The sequence below is a fragment of the Oncorhynchus tshawytscha genome, unplaced genomic scaffold (assembly GCF_018296145.1).
Source record: "Oncorhynchus tshawytscha isolate Ot180627B unplaced genomic scaffold, Otsh_v2.0 Un_contig_1314_pilon_pilon, whole genome shotgun sequence".
NCBI lineage: Eukaryota > Metazoa > Chordata > Actinopteri > Salmoniformes > Salmonidae > Oncorhynchus > Oncorhynchus tshawytscha.
Window position 1 is genome coordinate 213,108 of NW_024609613.1, and position 16,292 is coordinate 229,399.

A 16,292-nucleotide genomic window follows, 5' to 3' on the forward strand; every position below is an offset into this window, starting at 1 on the left:
AGAGAGAGAGAGAGAGGGGAGAGGGAGAGAGGTTCTGTCTCGTAGACTAAAATAGTTCCGTCAGAGAAGAGCAGGGAAAAGGTCGAGCCAGTGTCTCTATTTGATAAAATACAGGAAGTGACCCCATCACACATACCGTAGTTATTCAGGTTATTCCAGTCCAACCCTGAGACCTATTTCAGTTATACCAAGTACTGTAATATAACGAGTGATGGCAGAGTAGTGCATATATAAGTGCCAACAATGCGGTACTTATTCACCAGTCAAACAGTCATGCAATCTAAAGACTGATTAATTCATATCAAGTTGTAGCTGTATCAGGCCCATTGTCCCATGACATTGGTCATTTCTCATTCGGGCAAATCATTTTATTTGATTTTTAGCTATCAATTGTTTTACAAGAGCGACATGAGTTCAGATTGTGTCTCGGCATCAGACGCCCCACCATCCACATCTCCAGTTATAGACTGACTGGCTCAGATACAGTACAGTTTTCCACATAGTTGTGGGTACAGTGGGTATCAGAGGTATTCAACCCCCCCTCCTTGTTCTTCTATCATGGATACTGATGATTGGCTAGCTGGGATTTCCAGTTTTCCACATAGTTGTAGGTACAGTGGGTATCAGAGGTATTCACCCCCTCCTTGTTCTTCTATCATGGATACTGATGATTGGCTAGCTGGGATTTCCAGTTTTCCACATAGTTGTGGGTATCAGAAGTATTCACCACCCTCCTTGTTCTTCTATCATGGATACTGATGATTGGCTAGCTGGGATTTCCAGTTTTCCACATAGTTGTAGGTACAGTGGGTATCAGAGGTATTCACCCCCCCCTCCTTGTTCTTCTATCATGGATACTGATGATTGGCTAGCTGGGATTTCCAGTTTTCCACATAGTTGTAGGTACAGTGGGTATCAGAGGTATTCACCCCCCTCCTTGTTCTTCTATCATGGATACTGATGATTGGCTAGCTGGGATTTCCAGTTTTCCACATAGTTGTAGGTACAGTGGGTATCAGAGGTATTCACCCCCCTCCTTGTTCTTCTATCATGGATACTGATGATTGGCTAGCTGGGATTTCCAGTTTTCCACATAGTTGTGGGTATCAGAGGTATTCACCCCCCTCCTTGTTCTTCTATCATGGATACTGATGATTGGCTAGCTGGGATTTCCAGTTTTCCACATAGTTGTGGGTATCAGAGGTATTCACCCCCCTCCTTGTTCTTCTATCATGGATACTGATGATTGGCTAGCTGGGATTTCCAGTTTTCCACATAGTAGGTACAGTGGGTATCAGAAGTATTCACCCCCCTCCTTGTTCTTCTATCATGGATACTGATGATTGGCTAGCTGGGATTTCCAGTTTTCCACATAGTTGTAGGTACAGTGGGTATCAGAGGTATTCACCCCCCCTCCTTGTTCTTCTATCATGGATACTGATGATTGGCTAGCTGGGATTTCCAGTTTTCCACATAGTTGTGGGTACAGTGGGTATCAGAGGTATTCACCCCCCTCCTTGTTCTTCTATCATGGATACTGATGATTGGCTAGCTGGGATTTCCAGTTTTCCACATAGTTGTAGGTACAGTGGGTATCAGAGGTATTCACCCCCCTCCTTGTTCTTCTATCATGGATACTGATGATTGGCTAGCTGGGATTTCCAGTTTTCCACATAGTTGTGGGTACAGTGGGTATCAGAGGTATTCACCCCCCTCCTTGTTCTTCTATCATGGATACTGATGATTGGCTAGCTGGGATTTCCAGTTTTCCACATAGTTGTGGGTATCAGAAGTATTCACCCCCCTTGGATTTCTTCCCATTGTGCTGTGTTGCCATGAGGGATTAATAACAGATTTAATTGTGATTTTTATTTTTTTATCATTGATCTACACAAAATTCTCCATAAAGTCAAAGTGAAAATAATTCTACAAATATATTTACAAATGAATACACATTTTATAGCTAACCAATATTAGTTGCTTATGTATACACCCCCTTTTGTTTAGGCCTCAATTTAGTACAGGAATAAAATGTGTCTTTACAAATCACATAAATGACATGGACTCTGTCTGGAATAATACAACATACAACACCTGGAAGGTCCCTCCAGTCAAGTGTTGAATTTCAAGCACAGATTCAACTCCAAAGACCAAAGGGAGCTTTTCAAAAGCCTCATAGAGAAAAGAGCCGTGATTGGTGGATGGGTAACAAGAACAAATCACAGCGTGGTCAAGTGAATCATTATTCTGTGGATGATGTATTACATCACCCAGACACCAAGATAGTGATCCTCCTGAGCTGCAGGACGCGAAGGAAACTGCTCGGGGGATGTCGTCATGACGATTTTTAAAACACTTGGTTCTGTGACCCATATGATTAAAAAAAAAAAAAACAGCTATAGAGTTCAATGGCTGTGATGGGAGAAGACTGAGGATGGGATCGACAACATTGTAGTGACTCCACCAAGGAATATAGTTGTCTGTCTTATGTTTGGGGAAAATCCACATCATCACTGAGTAGCTGCCTCCTTATTTTCAAGCATGGTGATGGCTGCATCATGTTATGGGTATGCTTGACATCGGCTAAGACAGGAGTTTTTCAGGATAAAAATAAATGGGATGAGCTAAGCACAGACAAAATTCCAGAGGAAAACCTGTTTCAGTCTGCTGTCCACCAGACACTGGGAGATGAATTCACCTTTCAGCAGGACAATAACCTTAAACATATGGCCAAATCTACACTGGCGTTCCTTACCAAGAAAATGTGAATTTGGCCAAGTTACAGTTTTGACTTAAATCTGCTTGAAAATATATGGCAAGACTTATAAAATGCTGTCTAACCATGATACCCAACATCTTGACAAGAGCTTGAAGAATTTTGAAAAGAATAACGGACAAATATTGCACAATCCAGGTGTGGAAAACTCAATAATAAATCCCGATTTTGTTCTGACTCGAGTTAAGCTCTTAAATGGAATGCAATTCCCTTTTATGCCTTCATAAATTTATAAACAATTTATACATTGATAAGAACTATTGATAAAACCTAGGTAAATGAGTAATCCATTTGGATAAGGCGATTGTAAATATACATAGCACTTGTTTTAGATTAGTTTTCCTTATGATCCCTGGAGACGAATGTGAAGCCAGCCATATATATGGAAGCCAAACTGAAAATCATATCACGTGTATTGCCGTCCCTTTTAATACTGTGAAATAGGATATAAATACTTTCGCCATTACTCAGAATTTTTATGATGTGCCCTCATCATTTGCATGGATGAAATGTGGACATCCAAGCTACATGTTTCTGTAGGGCTCAACCTGCCGAGTTGTGTTTGCGCTTTCGAATGTCTTGATTATGTCCGGGCTTTTCTCCGTTTTATTTTACAATTTGTATCATGTTAAATATTAGCGAATATCGAGAGCCACGTCAGTAATAAATACCCACATACATTTTTTTTTTTTTTTTATCATTCCATTCCGTTTACACTGTATTTCCTCTGTCACGTCCTTGTAAGTTGTTCCTGGGCGTCGCTAGAGTTAGTGGATGACATTAGACTAACGTTGTGTAATGATTTGGGACGTGTAGCCTATTGAATCATTACGCAACTCACGTAGCGTAACAGGTTAAACCTGGAGCCTGGCAGCTCGGTTCACCGCGGCGGTGGTCATACAGTGCCATTAGTGAGGATCAGGGTAGATTTATACGACTATTGTCAACCTCTATTGTACACTTTTCACCACCTTCCGATATTTTATGGATTAAACTTGAATATGACATCTTTCAGGATGAATTCAATCACTATTTTTTTATTTATCAAAATTTTTCGTGCGTAAAGGCTCTCCAAAACGTGTTTTTTTATATATATACACGCATACTTTCCTAAACCTAAAATGTGCCTAAATAATCTTGAAGATCAAGAGTATTTTTAAATCTACTAGTTGGTCCTGAAACGGAAGCGAATATACATAGATGGGTTTTTTCTCCCCTTGATTCCTGTATTCTGACCCCGTTCTCTCCATGTATTCTAGTGTCTGTCAACTAAATTCTAATTAAAATTGCACACCGTATTTAAAAGGATGGCTAAGATAAATGTACTGAAAACTCTTATTGAATGAAAACTCCACGAAAAAATAAATAAATCTATTGGACACCAAGTGGGATGGGTTTTCAACGGTTGAATGAAATGTATTCAAGAGTGCGCACGTTATTCTACTGTGTGTAAAGGCATGAATTCCTATATCGAGATCGGCCCTTTAGAGACTTTCCCAGAAAGACTCACAGCTGTAATCGCTGCTAAAGGTGTTTCTGACGTGTATTGACTCAGGGGAGTGAATAGTTATCTAATCAAAATAGATGAGGGTTTTCTTAATTAATATTTAAAGAAAATAAAAAATCACTTTCACAGAATATTTTCTGTAGATCATTGACAAAAAACAACAATTCAATCCATTTTAATCCAAGGAGGTGAATTCTGATAGGCAGACATCGCTGAACAATCGTCTCACTTGGGTGAGACTACTTGCTTTGACAGCCGAACACTGAAAATGGGCCCTGCCACGGCTCGTTGTGTTGCTATTCCTGTCTGGTAGCACAACAGCGTCAGGCTCGTATGAATAAAATGAATAGAGATTAACACATGTAATATAAACATGGCAGATGAGATCTGGGTGAGAGTCAGCGAACCACAAACTGTATAAATCAAGGCTGTGTGGATGTACTACAGTCACAAGCCTAAGTGACTCCGTAATAAGACTTCAAATAGGTATTTCAAGGGACATCGAGAAAAAACAAAAGTGTGATTGTGAACCTGGAAGTCATTCGTTGTGACACCTGTATGGTTTAAAAAGCAGAAGTCACAACACACACACACACAGAGGCTAGAACATCTGTCTTTACTATTTATATGTACCTTAACACAATGTCAAGTCAAATGTTATATTAAAAATCAGACCTTTTTATAACAACTCTACCCATAATGCTTCACCGGTCATCACACCAGTAGTTACAGCAACTCACCGGTGAATCCTAACTACAGGATAGAGCCTCTATGCAGTATCAATCTTGTGTATAATTATGAACCTTCCGGAACATTCTCATAGTGGAGGATGTTGGGATGTCAACACCTTGAATACTATTCATGTACTTTGGACAGGTCTTATATCATTGGAATCAATCTCACTTTGGACTGGAGGATGTTGGGATGTCAACACCTTGAATACTATTCATGTACTTTGGACAGGTCTTATATCATTGGAATCAATCTCACTTTGGACTGGAGGATGTTGGGATGTCAGCACCTTGAATATTATTCATGTACTTTGGACAGTATTGGTTGCTAACAAACTCAACATGAAAACGTTTCCAAAGCATTGACAAAGAATTCTTCATAAATATACAAACTGCAGAGCAGACAGACAGCATCAACAACAAAACATTATTGGATCATTCTGAAATTAGGAGAAACAGTGTGATTTTCCATCATGGCTGTTTGATCAGATCAACCAGAGAGACTCTGTTGAGGACAGTGTGATTTTCCATCATGGCTGTTTGATCAGATCAACCAGAGAGACTCTGTTGAGGACAGTGTGATTTTCCATCCTGACTGTTTGATCAGATCAACCAGAGGGACTCTGTTGAGGACAGTGTGATTTTCCATCATGGCTGTTTGATCAGATCAACCAGAGAGACTCTGTTGAGGACAGTGTGATTTTCCATCATGGCTGTTTGATCAGATCAACCAGAGAGACTCTGTTGAGGACAGTGTGATTTTCCATCATGGCTGTTTGATCAGATCAACCAGAGAGACTCTGTTGAGGACATGTATCTGTAAGAGATTCCTTTTCCCTACATACAGGTGAACGGAGGCCTTTAGACACACCTTGCCAACCTGCCGCGTAGTCGTTACACAGGTCACTTAGGGCCTAGGATGACCTCCTGTCTCCTGCCACTTCGTTGATCTAGTTCCTCCCGTTGGGGCAATGAGCATCCCAACCAGATGTACAATACACACACTGTAATGCCCCGTGAGTAGCCCTCACTCCCCCTGCCACCCTCCATGACCCCTAGCCCCTGCTACCGAACCAATCCCGTAGATCTGAGAGGATTGGACAGGTGGAAGCAACACGTTCAGGGGTCAGGGGTCAATTTGGAACCTACATGCTGGTTGGTAGTTTTTGTGAGCGGTTCTTAGCCGCCACCCCTGTCCTCTGGTACTCCAGCTTCTCCTTGATGTACTCCTGCTTGCACTCCTCGAAGAACGCCGAGTCTCTGTAGCTGAGAGAGTGGTATACAGAAGACTGTTATCATGAGAACACAGTCAGAACTAGTATGAACAACAGTTATCATTAGAACTAGTACGAACAACAGTTATCATTAGAACACTGAGTCAGTATGAACAACAGTTATTAGAACACTGAGTCAGTATGAACAACAGTTATCATTAGAACACTGAGTCAGTACGAACAACAGTTATCATTAGAACACTGAGTCAGTACGAACAACAGTTATCATTAGAACTAGTACGAACAACAGTTATCATTAGAACTAGTACGAACAACAGTTATCATTAGAACTAGTACGAACAACAGTTATCATTAGAACTAGTACGAACAACAGTTATCATTGGAACTAGTATGAAGAACATACCAGAAAAAAAAAAATGTATTGTACTGTATATAATTTGTTTGGTCTTAAAACGGTTATAAAACATGAAATTTATTTGTTTTAAACTGTAAATAAAATACATGTTTTAGGAAGTCTTCTTGATGACATGAGGTGTGAGTTAGTTGACTCACTGTACGGTCAGACACTCCTTCAGGGCAGCGTTCTGATCCCGACACTTGAACACCATCAGGAAACCAGTCTCTTTACAACAGTGGTTGAACGCTGAAACCAGATAGATGGAAGGAGACAGATTTAGCCAGTAAATTACCACCATCAGGAAACCAGTCTCTTTACAACAGTGGTTGAACCCTGAAACCAGATCAGTGGAAGGAGACAGATTTAGCCAGTGGATCAGAGTAGTCTTGAAATCCAAACTTAATCACGAAAACCAGACTGAATTAGTGAAAGTAAAACAATGGCAAAACGCAGCGCGATTCAGTTTGGATTCCCAAGCTATGATACCGTTAAGACAAGAGCCTTTTAAAAAGCAACCAGGGTAAGAGCCCCCAGTCTAAACAGGTCATGTCTCTTTCAAATCTGTCCCCCTCTGCCAATCTGAGTGTAGCCACAGGCTGAGAGGAGAGAGAGGGGACAGCCAACCATACTGTCTCTGCTAGGCATCTCTGCCACACGGTGACAAGCCTGGTCAGAGTAGATACTACCGTAGTGGGTACTGACAGGCCTCTTATCTTACCACAGCCCCAGTGTCTCCTCTTCCACCAGGCTGAGGTAAAAAAAAAGGAGACTCCATATCTATTCATACTTGTGGTTGGCGTTTCTGTCCACATTGGCACCAGTGTAACTATCTGTCTGGTATGGTCCATTATAACTGTCCTTCACACAGACCAGGCCTATCTGGCTGGCATGGTCCATTATAACTGTCCCTCACACAGACCAGGCCTATCTGGCTGGCATGGTCCATTATAACGGTCCCTCACACAGACCAGGCCTATCTGTCTGGCATGGTCCATTATAACGGTCCCTCACACAGACCAGGCCTATCTGTCTGGCATGGTCCATTATAACTGTCCCTCACACAGACCAGGCCTATCTGGCTGGCATGGTCCATTATAACGGTCCCTCACACAGACCAGGCCTATCTGTCTGGCATGGTCCATTATAACGGTCCTTCACACAGACCAGGCCTATCTGTCTGGCATGGTCCATTATAACGGTCCCTCGCACAGACCAGGCCTATCTGGCTATTAATATGAATGGAAAAGAGCAGATGTGGAGCCAATAGGGCTTTCAGTGCTGAGCCAATAGGGCTTTCTATTCACACAGAGGCCCGACATATAGAATAGTGCTGAGCCAAACTATTCACACAGAGGAGAGGCCCTACATATATAGAATAGTGCTGAGCCAATAGGGCTTTCTATTCACACAGAGGCCCGACATATAGAATAGTGCTGAGCCAATAGGGCTTTCTATTCACACAGAGGCCCGACATATAGAATAGTGCTGAGCCAATAGGGCTTTCTATTCACACAGAGGCTTTCTATTCACACAGAGGCCCGACATATAGAATAGTGCTGAGCCAATAGGGCTTTTTGAAGGTTAGTTCAGTTTCACACAGAGGGTTGCATTTTATTTTTAAAAATCATCACGGTTTTCGATTTCGGTTTTGATAACGTATTATAAAATGTTACAATGATTTAGTTAAAATAGTGAACATTCAATTTCCAAAACTTGGAAAATATGATATTGTCTGTCTCTGTCAGGCCCACATTGGGTAGACATCAATAGAACAGGAAATTACAATGAAAAATTAAAATATTTCAGTTGCGTATTTTACTTAGTTTTCATTTGATAACTGTTCTTTTCATTATTTAAAGTAAATCATCTGATCTCTGCTCAGGCATTAGCAGCCAGCCAGGCCATCTAGCGCTATGTGCTCCCCATACTGTACGGTCTTTAGTCTGATTTCTTTCATGAATTATTTGGGCTCCCAAAAAAAACTAACGAAATGGAATTCAAGTAATTGAACCGACATCGGTCAAGTAGTTGTTTAATAACCGGAAGAAAGAGGAAATGGCTGTTAAATCGCTCCACACTAATGATCTATAGTTAGTCTGAATGACGTACAGAACTCTGTAAACCAACCAGGTCTATAGTTAGTCTGAATGATGTACAGAACTCTGTAAACCAACCAGGTCTATAATTAGGTCTGAATAACGAATACAGAACTCTGTAAACCAACCAGGTCTATAATTACTCTGAATAACGTACAGAACTCTGTAAACCAACCAGGTCTATAATTAGTCTGAATAACGTACAGAACTCTGTAAACCAACCAGGTCTATAATTACTCTGAATAACGTACAGAACTCTGTAAACCAACCAGGTCTATAATTACTCTGAATAACGTACAGAACTCTGTAAACCAACCAGGTCTATAATTACTCTGAATAACGTACAGAACTCTGTAAACCAACCAGGTCTATATTTACTCTGAATAACGTACAGAACTCTGTAAACCAACCAGGTCTATAGTTACTCTGAATAACGTACAGAACTCTGTAAACCAACCAGGTCTATAGTTACGCTGAATGACGTACAGAACTCTGTAAACCAACCAGGTCTATAGTTACTCTGAATGACGTACAGAACTCTGTAAACCAACCAGGTCTATAGTTACTCTGAATGACGTACAGAACTCAGTGTGTCTCTTTTAGTTTGACCGTAGAAGACACATTTAGGGCTGAGATGTTCAACTTAACAAAGACTCCTTTTCTAACCATTTTATAAAAATACACAATGTTTGCCAAAAAGCAGTTGAGACCCTGACAAACAGCTGAGTGCAAAGTGAATCATACAGAGATGGAGTTGGCCATTAGGCCTAACTGAGTTAGACTACAGAGATATTCCCTGTCAATCCTTTCTAACGGATATCAAGGTGTTGTGGATGAAAAGGTGCCATTGTGTTGGTGGTGTTAAAGAGGTGCTGAAGGGTCCTCGTCTCTTCATGCTGTTAGCCAGACTTTAATTAGCCTCGTCCCCCCACCCCCACCGTCTCCAGCGTCTCATAAACAACAATGGAACGCATCCCAAAATGACAATGTATCCTAACCCCTACGAAGTGCACAACCTTTTAGACCAGAGCCCTGCTCAACAGCAGTACACTGTATAGAGAATAGGGTAGCATTTGGGATGCAAACCCATCATAATAATCTCCCTGTTCTGATCAGCGTGATTATCACCACGACTTGCTTTCATCCCAACGCAGGAAAACCTGCAGAAGCAATTTGACGAGGCAGAACAGTGTGACTAATGTAAATCAGCAGAACAGAAACACAGAGGACTGTACTGGGGGGTATCCCATCACACATCAGCAGTCACCCAACACAGTGACTGTGATCTCAGAGGACTGTATTGGGGGGTACCCCATCACACATCAGCAGTCACGCAACACAGTGACTGTGATCTCAGAGGACTGTACTGGGGGGTACCCCATCACACATCAGCAGTCACGCAACACAGTGACAGAAAGGACCATATTGACAGTGATCTCAGAGGTAGCCTCCCAACTGACACCCTATTCCCTATATAGTGCACTTTTTTTTTTTTGACCAGGGCCCATTAGGGAATAGGGTACCACGTGGGACGTACACATTATCCAGTGATCTCCACTAGAGACTCCATGGTAGTGAGAGGAAGGGGACTTCGGGAGGAGGAGGTATGAAGTAGTGAGGGATTATCACAACCCCCCTCCACTAAAATTATAATCTCCTAATCCAAGTCCCCAGACAAAACTGACATCAATCACCTCTACATAATCATCTACAGTGGGGTGAACAAGTATTTGATAACCTGCAAAATCGGCAGTGTTTCCTACTTACAAAGCATGTAGAGGTCTGCAATTTTTATCATAGGTACACTTCAACTGTGAGACACGGAATCGAAAACAAATATCCAGAGAAATCACACGATTTTTAAGTAATTAATTAGCATTTTATTGCATGACATAAGTATTTGATATATCAGAAAAGCAGAACTTAATATTTGGTACAGAAACCTTTGTTTGCAATTACAGAGATCATACGTTTCCTGTAGTTCTTGACCAGGTTTGCACACACTGCAGCAGGGATTTTGGCCCCCTCCTCCATACAGACCTTCTCCAGATCCTTCAGGTTTCGGGGCTGTCACTGGTCAATACGGACTTTCAGCTCCCTCCAAAGATTTTCTATTGGGTTCAGTTCTGGAGACTGGCTATAGGCCACTCCAGGACCTTGAGATGCTTCTTACGGAGCCACTCCTTAGTTGCCCTGGCTGTGTGTTTCGGGTCGTTGTCATGCTGGAAGACCCAGCCACGACCCATCTTCAATGCTCTTACTGAGGGAAGGAGGTTGTTGGCCAAGATCTCGCGATACATGGCCCCATCCATCCTCCCCTCAATACGGTGCAGTCGTCCTGTCCCCTTTGCAGAAAAGCATCCCCAAAGAATGATGTTTCCACCTCCATGCTTCAAGGTTGGGATGGTGTTCTTGGGGTTGTACTCATCCTTCTTCTTCCTCCAAACACGGCGAGTGGAGTTTAGACCAAAAAGCTCTATTTTTGTCTCATCAGACCACCTGACCTTCTCCCATTCCTACTCTGTTTTAGATTCCGTGTCTCACAGTTGAAGTGTACCTACGATAAAAATGACAGACCTCTACATGCTTTGTAAGTAGGAAAACCTGCAAAAATCGGCAGTGTATCAAATACTTGTTCACCCCACTGTATGTGATGAGATACGGAGAGCTGACTGTTCTGAAGTAGCTGATCTAATCAGTGCAGTACGGAGGACACGTGTGACTGTTCTGAAGTAGCTGATCTAATCAGTGCAGTACGGAGGACACGTGTGACTGTTCTGAAGTAGCTGATCTAATCAGTGCAGTACGGAGGACACGTGTGACTGTTCTGAAGTAGCTGATCTAATGTTGACTGTTCTGAAGTAGCTGATCTAATCAGTGCAGTACGGAGGGAGTTCTGAAGTAGCTGATCTAATCAGTGCAGTACGGAGGACACGTGTGACTGTTCTGAAGTAGCTGATCTAATCAGTGCAGTACGGAGGACACGTGTGACTGTTCTGAAGTAGCTGATCTAATCAGTGCAGTACGGAGGACACGTGTGACTGTTCTGAAGTAGCTGATCTAATCAGTGCAGTACTGAGGACACGTTTGACTGTTCTGAAGTAGCTGATCTAATCAGTGCAGTACTGAGGACACGTGTGACTGTTCTGAAGTAGCTGATCTAATCAGTGCAGTACTGAGGAGTAAGGACACATGTGACTGTTCTGCAGTACGGAGGAGTAGCTGACTGTTCTAATGACCTAATCAGTGCAGTACTGAGGACACGTTTGACTGTTCAGTAGCTGATCTAATCAGTGCAGTCAGAACCAGGGCAGAACCAGTCAGCAGAACCAGAGCAAACAGCCACTGCAGGCATCAGTAATACAAATAGAGTAGGCAGGCAATACAGCAGCTGGGGCGGAGGTGTGAAAAGGAGGGGGCAGAGAGGAGACCAGAAGGGGATTTCCACAGCCCTGTCACCTCGAGGGCTGTGTCTCTCTGGGCGAGCAGCAGCAGGCGTGCCGCCTCAGAGGATGAAGAGGACAGACTTTAGGCCTAACCACAATCGAAGCACCTATGCAGCACCAAGAGTTGCTGTTGGGCAATCCCACAGTAACAGAATGATGCAGAGACGTTTTCACTTTTAAAATGGACGCCAAACAAAAAAACAATGATTGCTAACTTTTAAAAAAACAAAACAATACAACTCTACGCACAATTACTTTTAACGATTTTCAAAATAATAGTTTTACAACAACAAAAAAAACACTTAATTGATTAATTAATTTACTTGAACAGTGCAGATGTACATTTTGGTAACAGACTGACGGTTTGTGCTGCTGGTGCCATGTACTGTTCCTCAAGAAAAATGTGTTTTTGTGAAAAAAAAAAAAAAAATGGTGGAAATTGTTAAAAGTAGTTTTATGCATCGAGTTGTAATGGTTTGTTTAACTTTGCAATCATTGTTTTTTTTGTTTGGCATACATTTTTTTAAAGAAAAAAAAAAAAAATCGGAGTCTCCAGCATCTCTCCGTTGCCGTGGAAATGCCCTGCAGCAACATAACAGCAGTGACCCCGAGACTCCGTAAGGTTAAAAATAAATAACCGTGTTGATGCCAGCAGCATAAAGTGAATTTAGAGATGTTAACAAAAAACATTTAATTTAACTATCTTCCTGTAAAAAAGGAGAACACGTTTCTGTTAGGCCGACGTGTCGAGCTATAACACAATCAGATCAGCAGCCTCTACTCCTTATAATAAAAGGTACCATTAACACTGCTATTTTAAAAAGGCGTTGGGGACAGAAAAGAGGAAGTGTATCAAGAGGAATATTCATATTTAAACCACCATATCAGGTTTGGTCGAGATAGAAAATGACTTGACTGTCTTTTTTCCCCTTTATCAGGTCATCTACTTCTGACTGGTTTTCAGACCGGGCATGACAGCCAGATGAACGCAACAGGGGAGGTATCCATTAATACTCTGTCATGGCTCAGGGCATTAATAGGGCCTTTACTTGAGCTTGTAGCTGGGAAGGTAGAGACCTCAGCAACCCGACAATGTGTGTAAACAGCGGGAGGTGAACTTTGGATATACAGTTGAAGTCAGAAGTTTACAGACACTTAGGTTGGAGTCATTAAACCTCGTTTTCAACCACTCCACAAGTTTCTTGTTAACACACTATAGTTTTGGCAAGTCGGTTAGGACATCTACTTTGTGCATGACACAAGTAATCTTTCCAACTATTGTTTACAGACAAATTATTTCACTGTATCACAATTCCAGTGGGTCAGCAGTTTACATACACTAAGTTGACTGTGCCTTTAAACAGCTTGGAAAACTTCAGAAAATGATGTCATGGCTTCAGAAGCTTCTGATAGGCTAATTGACAACATTTGAGTCAATTGGAGGTGTACCTGTGGATGTATTTCAAGGCCTACCTTCAAACTCAGTGCCTCTGCTTAACATCATGGGAAAATCTGAAGAAATCAGCCAAGACCCCAGAAAAAATGTTTAGACCTCCACAAGTCTGGTTCATCCTTGGGAGCAATTTCCAGACGCCTGAAGGTACCACGTTCATCTGTACAAACAATAGTACGCAAGTATAAACACCATGGGACCACACAGCCGTCATACCGCTCAGGAAGGAGACGTGTTCTGTCTCCTAGAGATGAACGTACTTTGTGTGAAAAGTGCAAATCAATCCCAGAACAACAGCAAAGGACCTTGTGAAGATGCTGGAGGAAACAGGTACAAAAGTATCTATATCCACAGTAAAACGAGTCCTATATCGACATAACCTGAAAGGCCGCTCAGCAAGGAAGATGGCACTGCTCCAAAACAGCCATAAAATAGCCAGACTACGGTTTGCAACTGCACATGGGGACAAAGATTGTACTTTTTGGAGAAATGTCCTCTGGTCTGATGAAACAAAAATAGAACTGTTTGGCCTTAATGACCATCGTTATGATTGGAGGAAAAAGGGGGTGGCTTGCAAGCCAAGGAACACCATCTCAACCGTGAAGCACGGGGGTGGCAGCATCATGTTGTGGGGGTTCTGTGCTGCAGGAGGGACTGGTGCACTTCACAAAATACATGGCATCATGAGGGAGGAAAATTATGTGGATATATTGAAGCAACATCTCAAGACATCAGTCAGGAAGTTAAAGCTTGGTCGCAAATGGGTCTTCCAGATGGACATTGACCCCAAGCATACTTCCAAAGTTGTGGCAAAATGGCTTAAGGACAACAAAGTCAAGGTATTGGAGTGGCCATCACAAAGCCCTGACCTCAATCCTATAGAAAATGTGTGGGCAGAACTGAAAAAGCGTGTGCAAGCAAGGAGGCCTACAAACCTGACTCAGTTACATCAGCTCTGTCACGAGGAATGGGCAAAAATTCACCCAATTTATTGTGTGAAGCTTGTGGAAGGCTTCCCGAAACATTTGACCCAAGTTAAACAATGTAAAGGCAATGCTACCAAATACTAATTGAGTGTATGTAAACTTCTGACCCACTGGGAATGTGATGAAAGAAATAAAAGCTGAAATAAATCATTCTCTCGAATATTATTCTGACTTTTCACATTCTTAAAATAAAGTGGTGATCCTAACTGACCTTAAACAGGACATGTTTACTTGGATTAAAATGTCAGGGATTATGAAAAACTGAGTTTAAATGCATTTGTCTAAGGTGTATGCAAACTTCTGACTTCAACTGTATCTCTGTGACCATCTTGGGTTCCAGCCCATATAGCCTGGGTTCCAGCCCATATAGCCTGGGTTCCAGCCCATATAGCCTGGGTTCCAGCCCATGGGTGCCACAAGACTGTAAGCCCGCTGACCTAAAGCCTAAGCATTTGTTCAGGTTAGCGAACACAAGATTTTATTAAATCTCAGATATTCACCTGTAACCTTTTCAGCACAGAGCTCCTTGGCTTTCTCCCTCATCATCTTGGGGATGAGTACATCAGTCTCCACATGCCTCAGGAAAGGCTCCTCTGAAACACAACCCAATAACACACACACACACACACACACACACACACACACACACACAAGTCATAGCTACCCTGCTGTGCCAGGGCTAGCATATCCATCAAACTAACTAGCTAAACAGCTAGTTAACAACATCTAGCTCACCCAGTCGTTTCTGAGGACGTAAACAATGAACGTCGAAGATTAGAAGTATAATAGCTAAAACAAAATGAGCTACGTGACTTGTAGATGAAATAAAACTCAGTTATAAGTTCAAGTTGAATCGGCTACGACACTTGCTTACCATGATAACAACAAGAAGGCCCCGCCGCACACCGTTAAAACTCCCAATCCACCGCTTTACTGACGAAGATCCGGGTCGGGATGGAAACGTTGTCGGTGAATTGGGAGCTTTGACAGTTGTGCGGCGGGGCCTTCTTGTTGTTCACTAGACGTTGTTAGCCCAGAACCTAACGTTGTGTTTTTAAAGATGTGCGTATGACCACACACTTTTCTACAGATGCTTTATAACTATACCGATGCCGTAAAAGCGACATAGGAAAATGATACGCAACATATTGTCTATACAATACCTGCTTTGGTTGCTTCCATAATTATCAGCAGTGTTGCTGAATCAAAACATTATACAAACAGAAGCAAAGTGACCTCTCTTCTTTACCACGTTACTTCCGGGTGCGTCACTCAACTGTGGAACGAACTACAATCCCCACAATACTTCCACAACTCTAAACTACAAAGGGCTTGTTTGGAAGCGTGTACAATTTAAAACGTGTATTACATTGTCCGTCACGTATAACTATCAAGTTAAATAATGGTTCAATTATCATTTTTAAATGAGGCTGGATCTACCAAGTGAATAAGTCGATGTATTGTCTTCAACAACAAATGAAGAGTTGACAGTGGCAGCTCACCTGATATCCAACAGGCTTTCATCCTCCAGTACTTGGTGTTAACGACTTGGTATAAGATAGAAATAACAACATTCACCTCGAAGTACCTCAGCTTTGACCACAGCTGCATTCAAGGTGGTGCTGGAGTGTCTTCTTCACAGCCGCTGTGCCACATGCTGGATGC

The 16,292-nt window shown here is 42.1% G+C and overlaps 1 protein-coding gene across 3 annotated transcripts; it reads right to left on the minus strand.

The window, feature by feature from the left end:
* Positions 1 to 4,885: 4,885 nt before the first annotated feature.
* On the minus strand, positions 4,886 to 15,930 carry LOC121845269 (COX assembly mitochondrial protein homolog). Of its 3 annotated transcripts, none has more exons than XR_006082483.1 (5): positions 15,791 to 15,930; positions 15,128 to 15,220; positions 6,802 to 6,892; positions 5,305 to 6,280; positions 4,886 to 5,130 (listed from the first exon to the last, which is right to left on the minus strand). XR_006082483.1 is itself a non-coding variant. In XM_042316272.1 (4 exons), exons 1-4 carry the CDS (start codon positions 15,807 to 15,809, stop codon positions 6,160 to 6,162), a joined length of 324 nt encoding a protein of 107 aa, XP_042172206.1. In that variant the 5' UTR covers positions 15,810 to 15,930; the 3' UTR covers positions 4,886 to 6,159. The 3 variants fall into 3 exon arrangements, 1 of the variants encoding a protein (XP_042172206.1); XR_006082482.1 differs by having other exon boundaries at positions 5,218 to 6,280; XM_042316272.1 differs by having other exon boundaries at positions 4,886 to 6,280.
* Positions 15,931 to 16,292: the final 362 nt, after the last annotated feature.